At 42.2% G+C, this 19,988-nt stretch overlaps 1 protein-coding gene and 1 long non-coding RNA gene across 7 annotated transcripts in view; one reads left to right on the top strand and one right to left on the bottom strand.

The window, feature by feature from the left end:
- The window catches only part of LOC309639345, a 30,070-nt gene extending 25,295 nt beyond the window's left edge, over positions 1-4,775 (bottom strand). Inside the window, exon 1 of the long non-coding RNA XR_014251611.1 lies at positions 66-4,775. This is a non-coding gene — a long non-coding RNA (uncharacterized lncRNA). The remainder of the gene's footprint in view (positions 1-65) is intronic.
- Positions 1-13,549, top strand: part of WDR7 (WD repeat domain 7) — a 366,979-nt gene extending 353,430 nt beyond the window's left edge. For all 6 annotated transcript variants that reach the window (XM_082416400.1, XM_082416401.1, XM_082416402.1 and 3 more), the window contains 2 exons: positions 4,782-4,886; positions 10,614-13,549. In XM_082416400.1, the coding sequence (XP_082272526.1) occupies positions 4,782-4,886; positions 10,614-10,817 (309 nt within the window). In that variant the 3' untranslated portion in view covers positions 10,818-13,549. The remainder of the gene's footprint in view (positions 1-4,781; positions 4,887-10,613) is intronic.
- The last annotated feature ends 6,439 nt before the right edge of the window (positions 13,550-19,988 follow it).

The raw sequence follows: 19,988 nt of genomic DNA, 5'->3' as shown, positions 1-19,988 counted from the left end.
GCTTCAGGTACAGAGGAGAGCGTGTCCTGAACCTCACTTAGCGTTGTTTGTTATCAGTAAGGGACCAGCCCTAGGAAAATGTAGGTATTTGTAGGTCTTTGCTGTTACCTCTCCTTTCCTTTTCGGGGCTCATGCTCACTTCCTAAGCACTCACTTCCCTGGATATCTGGCCTGTCTCCAGCTATTTCCTGCGTGTGTACACAGGTGGACACTTCATTCAGTCTCACCCTAAACTCAAGGCATCTGCCATGCTTGTATCTCATGAAAGCAGGTTTGTCCTGTTTGCTGTCTGCCAGAGCACACGCTAGGGAAAATGCCTCAACTGAAAGCATAATTGTATTTGTAGAAATTTCAGAGACCATGCGCAGCCAACTGGGGACGCACCTGCAGCTCAGCAGACCTTTCAATCACCCCTCACGTTGTCACTGCCTGTTTTACCCCTGAGCCAGCCACGCTGCTCCCCGAGAAGGCCTGCGACCAGGGTGGCCCCTTCCCTCGCAGGCCCTACAGGCCCTGGGGCTGTGAAAGTTCGATCAAAGTCCTTTTTATTTTTTAGTTTAATAACTGTTAGACAAAATACATGGGTCAGTCCTTTATAAGTCTTTCCCTTGTGATGGTGTTTTTGATAGCAAAATTGTACCTACATTTGGAAATCTTTTCTTCAGAATTTATGTTACAAGTAGGAAATTTTGTTTGGCTGGGTTTTTTTCCTCCCCTTTAAAGAAGTGATGAGACCTGGAAATTAATAGATGTTCTCTTTGATCTCGTTCAGTCTGTAGAGTGGGTGCAGTAGAGTCCTCCATTTTGGTTTCAATTCTCAAATTTGACGTTTGGAAGCCGAATTAGCAAGAACTCCAGGAAGAGACAGCAGTTTTAGAGAATATTCTAGACAGTCATAACTTGTATTGATGCTGACCAAATCATTTTGGAAATCCGTGTCTCTCCTCCTCTGTACAACAGGGTTAATTATACTTCTTTGCCGAGCACATTGAATGTGCCTGTTAAAAACTGTTGGGTAAGTGCAAGCGTTGCTCCTTATTAATGAGGCCTCTCAGTTCCTTTTCTTTCATAAGAAAAAGGGGGAGAGAGTGTTTAACAATTCAGCACTCTGTCTCCTGCTAGGGATAATTGCTTGATTTCTTTTATTGTTCATAGCACTTCTTGAATTAGATTAATTTCTTTATATTCCATTTCTGTCTTTTGAAGACAGCAATTTCTTTGACTAAAAATATAACAAGGCATATGATACTCATCCACGTATAAAAAGTAAACCAAGCCTCCTTTTACTTTGAAACCCGTTGTTTTGGAAAATGTTCTTTCTGGTTGAGCATTTAAGATCCTAAACCATTGGGTTTGCCCCATCACAAAGCACTTCCAAGTTCACTGTGATCTGCGCACAGCTGCATCTAATGCCAGAATAGAGGGTTAAAGTCAGTTCAGGTGGTGCCTGCGCAGATCTGAGAGAAATTCAGAGATTCTGAACAAAAGACAATGGCAACATTTCCATTACACTGGGGACTGAAGCACCTCTCAGGCTGAGATTGTAATGAACTCACCAGATGTACCAAACCATTTAAAATAGTGAGCTTCCCTGAGCTACCATGAGTGGTACTTGCTTTCTTATAAGACAACAGGTCTATCAGCTGACACAGCAGTCAGTACTCTGTGGTTTTTCTCTGTGTTGCTTTGAATGACAGCCTGTGGGGCACCTCGCAGTGTCACACTGTGTGTGTGTGTGTGTGTGTGTGTGTGTGTGTGTGTGTGTTGATGTGTTCTGAGCTAAAGTATAGTTCCCCTTTGTTCAAAACAGACTTTAAAGAAACTTACACATTAAACTCAGTATCTAACCTTGACAATGAAAACAATGAAGGAAAACAGGACCGTGATTAGTGAAATGAGGAGGAAGTATTTATTACTAGACACCTAGAATGAGCATAAATATAGTTCTGAGTTTCCTGGCAGGAAAGCAAGCTCGTGTGAGATGGTGTAATTATCTTTTCATGATAAAAGAAACCAACAAAATTTATCTGGAAAGATAAACATTTTCCTGGCAGAAAATTCCAAGATGAACTTAATTCACAGGATCTTCTATTAGAGACACGAGATAACATAATGAAGAGTGTCTTCAGCTGACCCGGAAGTATTCAAGTGGACGTTTCAAACACTATAAAGGATGAAGATATAATATGAAATATTAGGAGCCTGTGTGCCTGGCTTTCTGCCTTTACTACAGGGCCATCTTAGCCAACCTCACAGAGAGGTATGTTAAGGAGCCCATTGGGTTGGTACATCCTTCTGGACCTTCTGGTTTACAGCCTACTCACTGTTGCACTCTCTTCTTATCTGAAGCACATTCTGGTTGCTGATTAAGGAGGGATACTAATCTGAAGGAGGTAGGCTTAGCATTCTGCTTTGAGATTTAGGGGCCCAAACTCCAGCAGGAGGGTTGAATCCACCTCTACGTGGAGCTGGGCTTTGGTGGAGGGGGGCTTGCAAGAAGGGCAAGCTTTTAGAGGAGCTTTTAGTGTGCTCACGCTTTTGATGCATACCAGTACCCCAGAGCATGGAAGAAACTATTTTGAATGAAATATTTTTAATGGAAGGGTTGCATTAAATGCCATGAAGGACCAGACAGGAAATAAGGGAGTCGGGCAGTGGGTGTTAGGTACACAGACCCGCTTGAGTCAGGGCTGGGACATGAGAGCAAACGCCCAGGCCCACAGGGCACCTCCACTCAGCCTGGCCCATATTGCCACGTGCAAAGGCCCAGGATTGCCAGAGTGGAAGCAATCCGGGGCTTTTCCAGGAGAGGCTAGAAATCTTGATTTTAAATGATGTTTAATGAATTCAAATATAGACTCAGAAACTGTTTTTAAAAATCATTTTGCAGGTCAAACCCAATATGTATAATCTGGTTTCGTATATGATTAGGGCATTTTTGGGGGGGTTGATTAAATGGCATACTCAAGTAATTGATTTATGTGATTGTTTACATTTGTCTGGTCATGTTTTTTTTCAGCTTTATTGAGATATAATTGACATATAACGTGTAAGTTTAAGGTGTACAACGTGATGATTTGATACACTTATGTATTGCAAAATGATCACCCACCCTGGCGTTATCTAACACCTCCATACCATCATGTGACTACCATTTCTTTTTCGTAGTAAGAACATTTAAGATCTACTGTCTTAGCAACTTTCAAGTATATTCATCTGATCATCTTTAAATAAGGAGGAGTAACACAAATATTAATAATATTCATTGAATTCTTATTATGTGCCATGCATTGTGCAGAGGGCTACATATGTACTAACTCATTTAATCTTCACAAAGCTCTTTGAGGCAGGAATTATCAGTGTCATTCTCAGTATCGTTATCGACATCATCATCGTCATCTCTGCTTCCTAGACACGGGTGCCCTTGAGGTTAAGGAATGTAAATAACTTGCCCCAGCTTCCGCAGTAAGCAGTGGAGCCCAAAGACAAGGCAGGCAGTCTGACTCAGCAGTGTCCTCTGCCAGCCCAAAGCCCAGTACTAACAGTATAACATTTTTTTTCTCTGAGTGTTGAAAAACAGGCATTATTTTGGATCCCACAGCGCGTTGTCTAATGACAGGAAAGAACAAAACGCAAAAAGCACTGAGGAACGTTCTCACACCCCCATCCCTGTCTCCCTTCCTCATTGTAATCACTCAGATATGAATTGTGAGAAGTGTCTCACTGAAATTTACAGTATGGGTGTGGCAGGGCGGAGGTGGAAGAGCCCTGAATCACGCAGTGAGCTTGATGCTCCCACCAAGACTCAAGGCTCACAGCTCGTCATCAAGAAACAGCAGATGGAAACAACCCTTCCTAGCATTGCCTTAGTTTAAGGGAACACATTTCCCCATTCCTTCCTAAACCAAGAGGGGAGACCAACCTCTCGTTGTAAGCAGACTGAATATTGCTTCGTGTGGTAGAGATCCGGTCTTTAATAGTTTGTGTAGAAACAATACAGTATTATGCTAATTTGCTAAGTATCCCAGTCTTTTCGGTAACTATTAATATCATTAAACGTGAGTGTAATTTTTTCTTAGTAAAGACCTTTCATCAAAGACCGCGTCTAAAATACAACATCCTTTTTTTTTATTCATGGTTAAATAATGATAGCTATTTGGCAAAGGCTCAGAATTATCCCTGTTAGCTTGTTTTTAATAACATTTGATTTATATGTGTGCTCAAACCTCCAATTCATGCGTGTATGTATGTGTACTAATTGTGGCCATATGCATTTAAACACAGTGTTATTGGTGGGAAATGAAGCATAAAATGTGAAAGATGTATAATTATTAAGGGGTTGAAATTATAGTTTTTGACTCCTTCCAGAACGGGGATGTTATGATACAGCTTTGATTGTTTTTCATTTCAGATGAAGTTCCTGGATAGATTTGGTGATCAGTTTTTCACCTTCCTAATTAATTGTAAAATTCTTCCCTCTAATGGACATAAATGAGTTAACACATTGGTTTGCCCATTAATATATGCTTTTCCTTCAGACTCATGCTGTCCTACCCAGTAGGAGACGGGTGGACTCCTCAGAACAAGATCAAAGCCCCTGGCTGTATCAATGAGAGAACTTTGGTTGCTTTTCCTCTTTTTCTAACCTAAATTTTTAAGTAAAGAACATAATGGTCTCTAATATCCATGACGTAACTTTTTCAGCATCGAATGTATTTGCCTCTGTATGCGTAGCAGGTCTGTGCAATGCATGCGATGAATGACTCTGAATTTTATTTCAGACAATCCACGGTCACAAGGGACCAATCACTGCCGTGGCCTTTGCCCCTGATGGACGATATCTTGCCACCTACTCAAACACAGACAGCCACATTTCTTTCTGGCAGGTAAGTGCACATGCTGCAGGGTCTTGATGTGTGGTGCATGACCCGCTTTTGCTGGGAAAGGCTCCCTGGTGACCTACCCCCCCAACCCTCCCTTGGGCCCTCCCTCCCTTCTTTCAACAGATATCAAGTATTTATTGCTTGCTGATTATGTGCCAGCTGCCAGCATGCAGGGGCTACTGAGAATACAATTAGCAACCTAGAAAGAGGGGGTCTGCTCTCACCAAGCTTTCAGTCTGAGGGAGACACAAGTAAGTAAGCAAGTAATTACGATACAGGGGGAACCTGGGAGTAAGGTTGTGGGCCGGCTTCACAGAGGCAGCAACACCTGAGCTGAGACACGGTGACGACGTCAAGGAAGGGCCAGGCGTTCAGGGTAGGGAGGGGTGGGTGTTTGGAGAGAGGTAGGCATCATTCAGATGTAAGTGAGGGCCTGGCCTGGAAGGAGCTGGGGCAAGGAGCACTGCTCAGGCTGTTAATTTACACAGGGCATCCAGACAACGCCAACAGGGCACAGGGGAAAGGGCAGCCGCCTATTAACTTCATGCCTCATTTGTATTATCTCATTTTCGTTTGCTTTCTGAATTTCCACATAATGCTCTTCATTTCCAAGCTATTAAAACACTTTCAAAAATCTGAGTATCACTGACTGGCAGTACATGAGAACAGCTCTGTTTGATTATGATTACAGTGAATATTAATTTGAGCAACTGAGTTTTATAATAGAACTTGTTTCATCCTCAGTGATTAATCTCCATCCCATCTTCTTTTTAATTACCTTACTCCTGATAACTACAAAAAAGTTAAACGTTACCAACCCCCCCGCCCGCAAGTTAATGGAAAATTCTGTCACCTATCCTAGGATGCAAGTATGTTTTATGAGATTCAGTTTATTGCTCTGAAAGCTAAAAAAGCAAATAAAAGTTTAAACAAGACTTCACAACGTGACGATGATTTTTAAAAACTCAATAGCTAATGTAATGTAAAACAGATACAATAAATTGCTTAATTAACCACATGCTATTGAAGCATGACAACTTCCAGATCTGTCCTAGCTTTTTCTACTTTTCATCTAATTTAGTTTTCCAGTCTGTTTTCTTATTATCCTTTCTTCCAGAATATATCTCCAGCATCTTAAGTGGCTCATATTAAACTTTTCCTTAGAGATGTCACCGAGTCTTCATTTTTCCTAGTGGGTAACCCCAGGACTCGTATTTTATTCTACTGAAATCCCACAACAAGTCCATAAACAACTCTTGCAACACTGGTCCTGTAGACAGTGTCTCTACCAACTGTTCTTTTCTGTTAACGCAGTGGTGTCTGTGACACCAACTGTACTTTGATACACATTTTCCTGAATTTCCTGTTCTCTTGAAATCCCAGAGGAGTGTCCATGTGAAACTCCCTTCATTTGGCATGTATCCGGTGTGGAAGCGCTGGGTGCCAGCCTAGCTTTAGGGACATGGAACCAAGCAGTCTCGGGTCCCTGCTTTCCAGGAGCTTGTGTTCGCCCCATGCTTTATTCTTGGGAATAAACAAAACCAGATCTCTTCTTTTTTGTTGTTCAATTTTTCTTCCTGCTAAGAAAATACACTTCCTTATATAAAGGGATACCTCCTAAGTTGGCCAGATGTGAAACTTTCCCCAGTATTTTCCTGAATGTCTAAGGGGTAAACCTTTTACCCCTTATCTAGGTCTTCACAGTCGTATTTGGATATGTTCATCCCTTCCTTGAATCTTTTTCTATGTTTATCAGAGTTGCTGCCCGGCTCATTGATGGAATTATCGTTAGCATCTTCCTCACCCTGGAGATCAAGATCGTTCCTTAGATGCTGTCTTTTTGAAACACCTCTTTCTGTCCTCCAGTTCAGGCTCCTGCCGTTGCCTCTGGGCTTCACCAAGTGCACTTAACCCCGCGCGTCTGTCCACGCGGCTCTGCCCAGCTCCTTTCCTTGTCTGCACGCTCTTCTCCAGGGGCACCTTGTGTTACTTGCAGGGGTGTGTGTTCAGTGGACAGAGTACCCAAGCAACTCAGGCAACACCCAGGTCTTTCTTGCCTCTAAACCCAATGTCAGAATTTAAAATGTGGCCCATTTCTTCCCTGCTTAAATTATACCCAGCTTGGTCTTAAAATTTAAGTGGAAGACACAGAAATATCATTTCAACTTTCTCAAGAAAATACAATAAAACCTCTTCCAGAAGTATAGTGGGGGTTTTTTTTGAATTAAAGAGAGTCCAAAAAGCAGTGTTAGATCTACCGTGGCTCTCCCCCAATGGGCTTGGCTGATTTATTTGTATACATATTGTTTAGGTCTAATGATGTATGATAATACTTTTATATGATTCCAGTAAATGTACTGCAATATATTTTGAAAACTTAATGAAGCCTTATTAATATAGAGCCTTACAAAAGCCATCAGCTATTAAAATCTTTGCTGAGAAATGAGTGTTAATGAGAATTACTGGTTGGATAATTACTCAAGTGAGACTTAGTAGAAGGTTTGGGTGCAACATTACTTACACTGAGAATAGCATTAAAACACTTCCTGTTTTGATGAATTACTTCTGTATGTATGTCTGTGTGTTCAGAAAATAATCTTCTCAGAACTGGTCTTGTGAAGCATCATTTTTAAAGGGAAGGAAAAAGCCATGGTTGCCGTTAGTTCGTTTACATACTCAGCCGCTAAATGATGTCATTTGGCAATCTTTCAAGCCCTTTGATTCTCCAACAACGTATTCCTACTATTTGAATATTTCACTTCAGTGTATCCATTGGTATTTGAGCCAGGAGAGTTTAGTAATGAAATACAACCATCATTCTCTCACCTGAATTTTACCACCATCCTCTGACAATTAAGTACCCTCTTCCAGGAATGCTAATAATAAATCAGATGGATATTGGTTTCATTTAGTTTTCTTTATTCCATCATACAATAGAATACTATTCAGCCATTTTAAAAGGATGATGTAAATCTATAGTCATTAACATAAAAAGATTGCCCTCAATATTTTGTTGAATGAAAAAAGCAGATTGTGCAACTGCCTTTTAATATGAGCCTGTTTATGTAAAACTCCTTAAACCTGCTTCTCCTTATGTGGATATAGGCTTGGAGATCTGGAAAGTGGTTGACCAAAAGGTTAGTGATTGTCTCTGGGAAATGATATTTCAGGGGATTTTTGCTTTCTTTTTTATACTTCTCTTTATTGTTTGAATTTTCCACGATGAGTATTTATTATCTTGGTAGTGAAGAAAAAAGCTAATGTGACCAAATATTATAATTCCATGTAGTTTTCATTCATGCAGGGCTCAGAGTGCCTTTACTTTAGCATAATTTGTAGCCAGTCTCTGACCAAATATTAATATTGAATAACAAAATGGCTAGTTGTTTTGGTGAGAGTTCTTCGATGGAGCTTACTGGAAAAATCAATACCCACCCTTACTACTTCAGATTCATCTCTTATTTGAAGAGATCATAGGAAAAGGATGGTCTGAGAAACAACAAATTATAGTTAACATGAGAGTCTTTGTCTTTCCATCTGTTTTCTACCATAATCATTACGTACTGTGTAGAATTTCACATAGCCCTGTTCTGAGGCAGGAAGGCTGTTTGACCCTAACAAAGCACTTATCAATCATTTGAAGGATGATTCAGCTTGTAAGGAGAACCCAGATATAATAATGGACTTTTTTGGGAAATCTTTCCACCTGTCACATTCCAGTAAGATGTTCTCTCCCTGCCCACTTTAGCCTTCAACCCACTTCTTGTACGTGGCTAAATTTGAAGGAAGGAATTAAAAACAAGGATGTGTCTGAGCCTATCGGATGCCCCTAGCTTTTTGAGCCACCAGCAGAAATCAAGCTTCATACACGTTTTCATAGAAAATCCATAAAGAATGAAAAATACTTTGTAGTTATTTATCAACTGAGAAATTAGATTTTTTAAAAGCACAGTATGCCTGTTGGTGCCAGTTAATTTTAACTGGCAATTTTCTGGATCATTTGGATCTGCTCTGTAAGAGGACTAAATAATGATGTACTGTTACTCTTTGTACAAGTGAGAACTAGCAAATCAAGCTCACCGTCATTATTTATATTTAAGCTATTTGGGAACCTCCACAAAGCAATAAGGCCCTGATTTTTATCTTTTATGGAGTTTTTGGAAAAAGGAGGGAAGGACGCAAGGAAAGAGGTTCTTAGAGGATGACGGTAAGGTACTGCCTGGCTTTAAATGTTAACTGCACTTTAACAGAAAGAGTTAATGATAATCATACATTTGGTTTTAAAATGTGACCTCGTACACTAGTGATTTTTTTTCACCTCTGTGTTGTGTTCGGCACTATTATTAATGCAGGAAAATCAGTAACATTAGTCATCTTAAAAGGGTTATTACTCAAGATGATTTAAATTGTGAAAATGTCAGTGGAACCTGCACGCGTTCCGCCAGAGATGCCATGATTTACACCCCCTGACACCAGCCTGCTTCTGAGAAGGGCCGGGAAAGGAATGGCTTATATTTTGCACTGATCCAAATGCAGAGCATGATATCAGCAATATCACACCTTAAATGTCCTAGGACACGCCAAGGTTTCCTGTGTCAACCGTGTGCACACATTGGAGCATAATCTGCATGCTTCACGCAAGTCCCTAGAATCACGTACATTCAGGTGGAGGTACTGCTGGAGAGAAGAACTGGACATGAAAATTAGTGCAAAGAAAAATATTATTCCCAAGCCCTCTTTCCTGATGGTCAGTGTGCTTGCCACGTGATTTGTAATAGCACAAAAGATGAATATTGAAAAAATGTTAAGTAATATTTAGAATCTAAAGGATTCTTCAGACTCAGTCGCTCAGATGACAGTTCACTTAGATAACGGCCATTCAGCATTTAGCACTTTGACATGAACGCATAGTTGTTCATGAGCCATAATTTCCATGTTATTTTCCATTTACGTGAACGAATTAAGAGAACTTAAAACTCAAGTCAAAGCCAGAAAAGCTGCCCAAAAAGCAGAAATCACCAACTGATAAAAACATCCTGCCAATAAAGCGTTAGAGTGTGCTTTCTTTAGCGTGGCAGCAAAACAGTGGGCCACACATGCAGTGTTGAGAGGTGGTTGATTCTTGTTTTTTCCTTCAAAAGAAACTAGAGCTTTCCAGAGATTGGATTTTTTAAAAAGCAGGTGAGGAGGGAAGGTGTGGTAGGTAGCGATGAGAAGCGGGGTAAGTTTTGAGCTTTGATCTGGTCACCTATTATTACCCTGTCTACTGCTTAACTTTGCGTCATTTTCTCAAACGAATTCTAAGTCTCCAAACTTGTCTTTGGGGGCTCACTCTTCAGGGGATGCAGTGAGCATTATTACTGAAGAACAGAAAAGTCTGCCATTTGAAATACCCACTGTTTCCAAATATTGTCTGATTGAACCATTTTCTTAAAATGTATCATTTAGCTGCCTTCTTAAAGACGGCTGGGCTTTCCTGCTGTCCAGTTCTACCCACCAGGTAAAATTTCTCTGGGTTTACGCATTTGCTGTAACAGCATCAGAACAATTTCAAATACACTGAAAGGAGCCCTTTAGAGGTTAACAATAGACTCTTAGATGACCGTGAAGCCTCATGATGGAGGAGAAAGTGACCGCCAGGGTGTGTCCCTCGAACCCCTCTCTGTGGCGGGGAAAGGGAAGCGGTTCCTGCAGTGACGCGTGTGCCCTCCTGTCCCCGTGTCCCTCCAGATGAACACCTCCCTGTTGGGGAGCATCGGCATGCTGAACTCGGCACCCCAGCTGCGCTGTGTTAAGACCTACCAGGTGCCCCCCGTGCAGCCGGCGTCCCCCGGCTCCCACAATGCCCTCAGGCTGGCCCGGCTCATCTGGACCTCCAATCGCAACGTCATCCTCATGGCCCACGACGGCAGGGAGCACCGCTTCATGGTCTAGGGCTCGTGTCTGCGTCCCGTCCCCGTTCCCCCAGGTCTCCAAGCCCAGAGTCCCGCCCTTCCTCAGTGCCCACCCCCGCCGGGGTCATGGGGGGCACAGCCGGGTCTGTGTCCCTCCGCATGGTCCCCGGGGGCAGACTCCTGCTCGTGCCACCTATTGACTGAGGCATGCACACATCGCTCCGCAGGAAGTGGCCGTCCCATCCCCAGGTCGCTTCTCACCGCCGCAGCGGGCGGGGCAGCCAGCGGTCCCGTTGCTCGGTGCACCAGAAGCCCGGAAATCAATAACCACTGTGATTGCACTGCCAGCCCAGATCAGCAGTTTCCTCATGCTGAACCCCACCTCTGAATGCTGTTGGAAGCTGGTTGTTCTGACATTGGGTTTTGAGGTCATGTGGCAGTCCTAATTATTGACACTATTTTCCTTTGGATTTCCTAAAACGTGCTATTGTTTACCAGAAAGATTCTGTGTTTACGTGGGGTTTTTTTCTCCGGGAGACTGCTAGGCAATTACTCAATCCAATTTCCTAGGGTTTAGCCACTACCTTCTTTATTAACACCTAACTGATTGGAGATTAATGAGAAAATACACACACACACACACACACAAATTTTCCTTGTGGAGACTACAGTTTCCCAGACACCTAGCCTTCTAAAATGCTCATATCCCGCTTAAGTGATACTGTTTAATAGCTCAAAATCAAAATGATCACTACTTATGATCTAGTTAATATAATTATCCAGTCACTATAATCTCTTAAATGGACTTTTGTAATAAAGAAACAAGTTTGAAAGCATAGCGTATACCTGAAAAGAAGATCCTTTGGCTACAGATCTTTTTAAGAAAGAGCTTACCCCTTCCTTCCAGAAACTTCACAGACCTGCAGTTCCCGTAAGTCAGCTATCATGTAATAGTTACAATTCAGCCTTCAAACTACTACTGATCAGTTAAAGGAAAGCTAAGACAGCATTTCTCTTAAACAAGTATCCTAGAAAATTATTAACTATGGCACAAGCGTTCAGGAGCATGCAGTCATCCTCGGTATCTGCGGAGGATTGGTTCCGGGACCCCTGAGGGTACCAAAATTCACATATACTCAAGTCCCTGATATAAAATGGCAGAGTACACGGAGGGCTGACTGTGTATACAAATGTGGAGGCTCTCAATCTTTCCGAATCTATCCGAATATTGCAGTAGGGTGTTCATCACACTTCCAAGTAAGCTTTAACTAGGTCACTTTCCTCTCCTTATGTCAGATTATGCTGGTTCTTGCTCATAGTAATGGAAAAAAAAAAATTCTGTAAAATAATATTTTGGATGACTTGCTCCTAATAAACCTTGCTCTGTATATAGTTGGGGATTTGGTTGGTTGGTTGGTTGTTGATTGGTTGGTTAATTGGGCAAAATGGTTTATTAAATACAAAAATAGAAAATGATTTATTAAATTCAGAAAAAATACGTGAAGTTTACAAAGCAACCAAAATGATAACGGGAGTGTCTAATTTAAAAAGCATAGCTTGTCAGAGTTTATATAATATACAAAAAAAGTAGGGTCACAGCCCAGGAACAAATACATCTGTTATTTTATTGAAACAGATTTCTAAAGAACATGTTAGGAAATTAAGACCACTAGAACATCTCTTTCATATCGATATGAAGTTTGTCATTTCTAGTGATGGCAAACCCATCCTATACCTTGGTTTTAGACTTTACGTATTCTTAAAAAGTGAATTTATGCCATAATGCATGTACATTGTATTTATAAAGATTATATATGTAGCTTCCCAGGAAGAAACTCACAACTATACAGCGTAGACTTGCTTTGTTTGGTGAACATGCTGTTGTGCCCGATATAGATAGAGAAACCTGAGGAAAACAAGAGGTGCTCTCGGTTTTTCCAGTGGTTTCCCGAGTCTTCAGTGCGAGTACCTAGCACGTGTTCACTTTACGAACTGAAATGGGGATTAATTTATTCTAGACTACAAAGCTGCTTTGGAATGATGAAGTGTAAAAGTATACCTTAGAGATTTTTTTTTTAAACAGAATGTTCAGGGCATCAGGAGGAAGGTGTGAGACTGTGGGCAGGCCACCCCAAAGCATGGATGGCACACCCCATGGAGGGTTAGAACAAAGCTGTGAGGGCCCTAGGAGCCAAATACCTGGGCAGTGGGCCTCGGCCAGCTGGCCACACAGCCTGGCTGCACAGACGGCCAAAACTTTTGGCCCCTAGAACATTACAATTGTCAAACTCTGGGGTGGATGGTATCTGACGGCGAGACAGACACCTCTAACTGCTAAACCAACATCTGCATTCTTGTTCACACCAAACTCTCCTTGGCTGTTTTGACAACCACAGTTGCAAACTTCATCACAGCTCAGATTTTCTCAGCACTGAGGTAAACTTTACCTTGTCATCCCAAGTGTACGCTTTTGGTGTCTTATTGATCTTGTTGGCACTGTATTTGGACCTGTCCTTGTAAACGTAGAGACATATGTGGCTTCATTGGTAATTTACAAGCGAAAGATGCTGTGATACCTGTATGAAAATGTAATGATTGAACTCACTGTGTACAGCACGTGACGTAAGATGTCTGCCTCTCAAGGCATTTCTTGATGACTCCACTTAACAGATTCTATATGTGCTGAATGTCCCTGTGTACTTACGTGTGTTAAATAAAACTGAATTGTACTGAAGATTGTTTTTCTCATTAAAAACGTTGTTCACTCTTAAACGTTCTCAGTTGAGATCCATATGCTTTCTCCCAATTTTGGTACCAAATTAAGCCTTCTATTTCTGTCTGATGATTATTCATTTCCCTGGAGAGCTAGCTTCAGGAAAGGCAAACTTGTCCACAAAGGAGAGCAGAGCAGTAAGGGAGTCTCTCTCCCAGCTGTGGAAGTGAGAACCACACTCCTACCAAGACTCAACAGCACCCTCTGTGGTTTGGGCAAGGGAATTGCGTGCCTGTTGCTTTAGCTCCACCTTAAATTGCTCCTAAATAGACTGTTAATCGTACCAAATTTTATCTTGTCAGATTTGATGACACGGCTTGGCTGCCCTGGGGTGGGGGGCTGGGCTGAGATCATTAAATTCATTTCATTTAATACTCTGTTTGGAGTTGAATTTGAATCCCTGAGGAAAAGGGTATAATTGGTTTTCAGAAAAAGCAAGAGTAACAAAATAGGTCATCATCGCTCACAGAGGGTTAGTCATGTAAGTGGTGAATGTAGTTTTCTTTAATTTTCAGATAAGAATTGAACTGAGTGAATCATCATGTAACAATACAGTTTCCTTTAAGAAACAGACAAGCATTAAAGGAGTTGACTACATCACTGGCCCTATTCAAAGGCCTACTGTCCATCCCAGGAAGTGTTTTAACATCTCCCGATGTCTTGAATGTATCCTTATAGGGAAAACAGGGGCAGTAACAGTTCTTTATGATTGGTGATCACATAAACTGATCAAATGTGGAAAGGGCATGACATTAATAGGAAGGTAAAGCCAAGCAGTGCTGGGTGAACTTTCACCTTTCACCCCTTCGGCTGACTGACAGAGCTGAGTGTTGAAGAAAATCAATACTCTGGAGCCAGGAGGGAAATATTTCCAACCTCTAACTAGAGAATGTATTTTGACAAGGCCAAGATAATCCAAGCTGCACAGGAGAAAGAGAAAAGAAGACTCATTTTTAAAGCTTGACACTTCAAGGTGTTTTTGTACAATGGTTTAGAGATCGTCAATACATACAAATACCAAAGGTCAAAAAGAAAAGCCAGAAGAATTTCAGAAATTAGATGTTCAGTTCTTTCTGCTGTTTACAAACTGAAAAAGACTACAGAGAGGTTCGTGCTTGGAACCGTTTAAATGAACAGCGCTCACCATTGTGTGCTTTAAGCTTAGAGTTCTCCGTTAAGCAAACCTTAAATTTTATAGAGGCAGCAGTGTGAAATAGTGAATGCCTAAAAAGTTGTTAAGATTTCTGGGTTTTGTACATTTTTTCTTGGACGTGGATTGTTTTTGGAGTGGTTACATCGTCTTGTGGTAACATCTCAGAATCTTGCTTTTTGATTCCTGTTGCTGCTGCCCTGATGCCATGTAAATCTTAGCTCCTCCTTCACATTCGGTTCAATCATTAACATGAGAAAAGAGTGCCTTTGGAACATGAATTGTTTCTAGTTTTCCAAATCCCTTTAAGCAAATGATTTATACAAGTATTCTAATTAGTGCTCTTCTAAGTGAGGCTTACGCATCTCTAGGAAGTAGGTAAGCAATTCACTCCACTCTTAACCAGCAAGATTAGATCCATTTGTTCTGTGGACAGATACCTCCATCAAATGGATATAGATTTGTTTCTTTCCTACAGATAAGAAAAGGAAGAAGTCGAATGGTGCCCATACCTTCCAGCCAAACGCAGAAAGACAAAGGAATCCTGAATACTTGAAGTATCTAAAGTAACACTCTGTTTCCTCAAGGACAACCAACATCATGATTAAAATAATGGTGAAAATATACCCTTAATTTATATACATTCTTTCTCATTAAAAAAAAAAAAAATCTCTATTCTGAGTAGATCTGGTTGGAGATTTTTTGTTTTATTTGTTTCAAAAGGAGAGCACAGCCAGCCACGACTCCTCAGTATTCTGAGATTTCCCAGAGAAGACCAAGAATCCAGCTCATGCCTGATTTGTAGTGAGTATCAAATATGTATTGCATTTGTTACATCCATGAGAGTATGCCTGTAAAGTGCTTACAAGAGCGGCACATAGTAAGCACTCAAGAAATGTGAGCTACTATTTTTAGTAGACATTTAGAAGTCCTTACTGAGCATGGATAAATAAGACTGTAAATTACACGTGTTCTTTGGAAAACACTGTTGGGGTTTTGTATTGTATTTTATCCCTATGTAGACTCCAATAATAGGTCTGAACCTCTTACCCGAAGAGGAGTCTCTGTGGTTCCAAATGTATTCACCAGGATCTCCGTCATGTTGCTGTGTGTTGCCATCTTGCTGCTCACCAAAACTTGTAGACACCGAGGAGATGCCAAAATATATACCAGCGGATGGGGCTGGTTGATTATGGCTGTTGAAGTTATGACTGATTCCTGAAAAAGGAAGTAGTTTGCCATCTTAGCATCAGGGGTGACTTTGGGTTACTTATATGAGTAGCTTTGAAATATACATCCATCAAAATTGGGCAAGACTCTGGACAGAGTATTATAGGTTAGGTTTCACAAAATCACCAAAGCAAAGGAAACAATGTGTAAGTTCTGTTGCCAATATCTTCTTGCTTTGACCAGCTTCAAAATGACTTAGCACTTCATTTACCCAAATGTTAAGTGTATTATCTAAAACGTGAGCCACCCAGTGACACTTGAAGTTGTAGTGAAAATTTATGAATAAAGATACCACATGAAACATTATTCAGTCTACGAGCATTTACTGAATCTTAATATATGCCAAGCATATGTTCTATTTTCCTCTCACTGGTAAGCTCACAATCTAGCAAAGGACCATAAACACTATGGAATAAGTATGAAGAACAGAGATGGGCAAAGGGCTATGAGAACACAGAGGTGACTAATTCTGGTAGGGTAGTGTCAAGTTAGGCTTCTGAGAGAGGAAGCATTCGGGCTGGGCCTTGAAGAATAAATGGAAATTAATTAGGAAGATGGAGGGTATGTTATAAGATAGGAATTTATGGGAGTCCAAGTTATTATGTGATTTGAGTGTATGTAAACTACTTCACACCTACAACCTGAGGGGCATTGGTGGGCAGTACTGATAATCCGGGCGGCTCTCCCGTTGCAGTTAATACAACTACAGCAAACAAGACTGCTGGGCTAAAGAACACCTGACATCTGAAAGATTAAAACCCTAAAAATAATGATAATAATTAGAGCAAAAACCCTAATGAAAGATTTCTCTGACTTTTACTAGTTTTCCAGATTTCTTTTTTTAAAAAAAAAAAGCTCTTTTGCTTTTTTGAAAATTCAGAATATATATATATTTTTAAATTTTTATTAGAGTATAGTTGATTTACAATGTTGTGTTAGTTTCTGCTGTACAGCAAAGTGTATCAGTTATACATATACATATATCCACTCTTTTCCCATATAGGTCATTACAGAGTATTGAGAAGAGTTCCCTGTGCTATACAGTAGGTCCTTATTAGTTATCTATTTTATATATAGTAATGTGTATATGTCAATCCCAATCTCCCAATTTATCCGCTCCTCCCCCCGCTTTCCCCCCTGCTAACCATAAGCTTGTTTTCTACGTCTGTGACTCTATTTCTGTTTTGTAAATAAGTTCATTTGTACCATTTTTTTAGATTCCACATATAAGCAATATCATACGATGTTTGTTTTTCTCTGTCTGACTGACTTCACTCAGTCTGACAGTCTCTAGGTCCATCCATGTTGCTGCAAATGACATTATTTCATTCTTTTTTATGGCTGAGTAATATTCCTCTGTATATATGTACCACCTCTTCTTTATCCACTCCTCTGTCGGTGGACATTTAGGTTGCTTCCGTGTCCTGACTATTGTAAATAGTGCCGCAGAGAACATTGGGGTGCATATATCGTTTCAAATTATTCTTTAAAAATAAGTTATGCATTCTCCTTATCCTGTCTTCTAGTATGTAGAAAGCATGGTGTGTTGGGTGCCTGCCATGTACACTGCCCAGATTCCCACCTCCCTCAACAGTCACTCCAGGACTGAAGCATTTATTCCCCCAGCTACTGGGAGTGTTGGCATCTAATAGCTCTCTGCTGAGTCCTTCCCTGGAGATTGCTTCACAGCCAGAGAGCTGTCTGACCCAAGATCATGCTCCTTCTCCGGGGGACAACCACATCCAGTGATGGGTCAGGGAGAAGGTAGAAAGGCCCAGCCTCTAGCTGTTTCAGAACAACGTTGAACGGCCGTCCCAGCTCCAGGACTCCCCTTGGGATAGGCTGAAGCTTTCACTGAACTGCATCATGGTTCAGCGTTCCCTCTGCCTAGCCCTGCTTCCTTCACTCCCCTGCAGTGCTGATCTCGAGAACACTGCTCCGTAAGCTTCCTATGTGCAAATCTCTATCTCATAGTCTGCATCCCAGAGAACCCCATTTATGACAGTTGGTACCAGGGGTGGCCCAAGAAAACAGGATCTAAAACACGATTTGGGAGCTGGGTCACTGGCAGTGCGGATCCCATCCCTGGCCGCAGGTGATCATCGGTAGCCTCTGGCATGCTGGGGCCATGCGACTGTGAAAACTTAATCAGGATGGCATACTGATGGAAGGGGACGCGCTGGAGGGTGCAACGTGGCAGGTGTTTGAAAAGTAAGGGGAAAGACATAAGGACGATGGATTTGGATGGTTCAGCACACTGAGAAAAAGATAATGAAAAGCTGAGGGTGTCATCAATTAAAGGCTAAATGTGAAAGCAGAGACACTCCTTGGCAACATCTCAGGAGAGCCTCACTTCCTGCAGCCGATGACAAGCTGAGAATGAGGCTCAGGACTTGTTTTTGTGAAGCAGAGCTCCAGAGAGGGCTGAAGTCTTAGCCTCCGAAGGTCTGCAATCCCAAGGTCAGAGCCCTGAATGAGATGGATGGGGCTCTCTAGGTTGATGCACTTGAGCAATCTTGAAACCCCAGATTCCAGCGAACCCTCCCTGGCCTGCCTGAGTGGCCTGCTCCTTTGCTTGAGGCTGTGTGGAGGCCTATCCCCTGCAGAACAGTACATGCCCTCAACCTCCTCTCCCAGCCACCAGACCAGCTAGCGCGGGTTCAGTTAGAATGGCATCTGGCTGTCAAGGTTCTGGGCCTGCTAAGAGAGGAAAAGAACTAGATTTCAAAGGAGCTGTAGGACCGAGCCAACAGGACCCTCGAGGAACTGGGAGAATAATGGGGCTGGATTCTGGGTGTGCTGGGCAAGGGGAGAGAGAATAAGAAGTGAGACCAAGGAGAAATGACAAGGTACAGACCTGCTGCTCAGCTTGGAGAAAATGATGGCTGATACGAGGTCAAGAAGAAATGCCAGAATAGCCATGGCAGATGATGGAGGAAAGAACCAAAAAGCTCTGAGTGGTGGGACTGCTGGAGGAGATAAGGTGTGTAAGGCTAGCAACTCACCAGATGACTGCTCTGCGAGAAAGGCCAGAAGACATTCTGTTTACCAACCAATAAGGGACATGCTGGTGAGAAGGGCCCGAGCATCACCAGGCTGAGGGTAGAAGATGCTGCTACAGAACTGGGCCCTGAAAACGATGCAGATGATAGGCTCCTGAAGTCATAGAGACCCAGTGGGTGCTGTCGTCATGAGCAGCAAGGTTGGAGTGGTAGCCAAAGGACCTGCCCTGCAGAGGTCTTTGGAAATGATTAATAAAATATGTCATCCCTCGGGCAGCCAACAAGGGTTCAACCTCTCCACCCCGAAGAAATCAAGAATGGTTAACAGGAGGCTGAAGACAGCCACTTCCCACCCCCGGAATCAAAATTCTTTACTTGGTTTGTAGACCTGAAGGGTATGGTTATCAGGAGTTCAGACCCTCATGGGTGAGGTTCTGGGTTAGCAAGATAGTAAGCACCCAAGATTAGCAGAGGTTCTTGCCAAGGGGGAGGGGGACTTAGAAGGGATAGTGGAAGAGACAGTGTGTATCAGTGGTGGCCTCAGGACCAGCTGCAGCATCAAGGGTTGTAGTTCGTCCCACTCATATTTCTCTTATAAGTTCCCTCCAGAATCCTGGAAGAGATGCTCCCAGAATTTATTTAAAGCAAGTGGGGCAAAGAGTAACTGTAGCGGAGGCTGGTGAACCAGGTGCTGAATCATTGGCAGTTGACATCGCTCGGTTGACAGTTCTCCAGGAATTGCCTGGGCTGAAGAGAGCCGCTTTCCTGAAGACCCTACCCACCTTCCCAAGGTGCAGCTGCATCCAATGAGTGGTCATGGGAGGGCAAAGACTCCACCCTACTGGCCTCGGTTTGGGACAGCTCCAAGGGGCCAACCCAGCTTCAAAGCTCTCAGAGGGTTTGGCTGAAACCTCTGTTGCAACTGAATCACAGCCCAACTTCTCCCTCTGCCCATTTTTGCTTGCCTCACTTAGGTGTTGATCCCGGAAACATGTCTTGATACACGTCCTTCCAGCAAATCTTAGTCTTGGGGTCTCCTTCCCAGAAAATGAACCT

The sequence above is a fragment of the Balaenoptera physalus genome, assembly GCF_965194825.1.
Source record: "Balaenoptera physalus genome assembly, chromosome: 12".
Lineage (NCBI taxonomy): Eukaryota > Metazoa > Chordata > Mammalia > Artiodactyla > Balaenopteridae > Balaenoptera > Balaenoptera physalus.
Note: the sequence above shows the minus strand (reverse complement) of the source record. Positions and strands in the feature narration are given on the sequence as shown.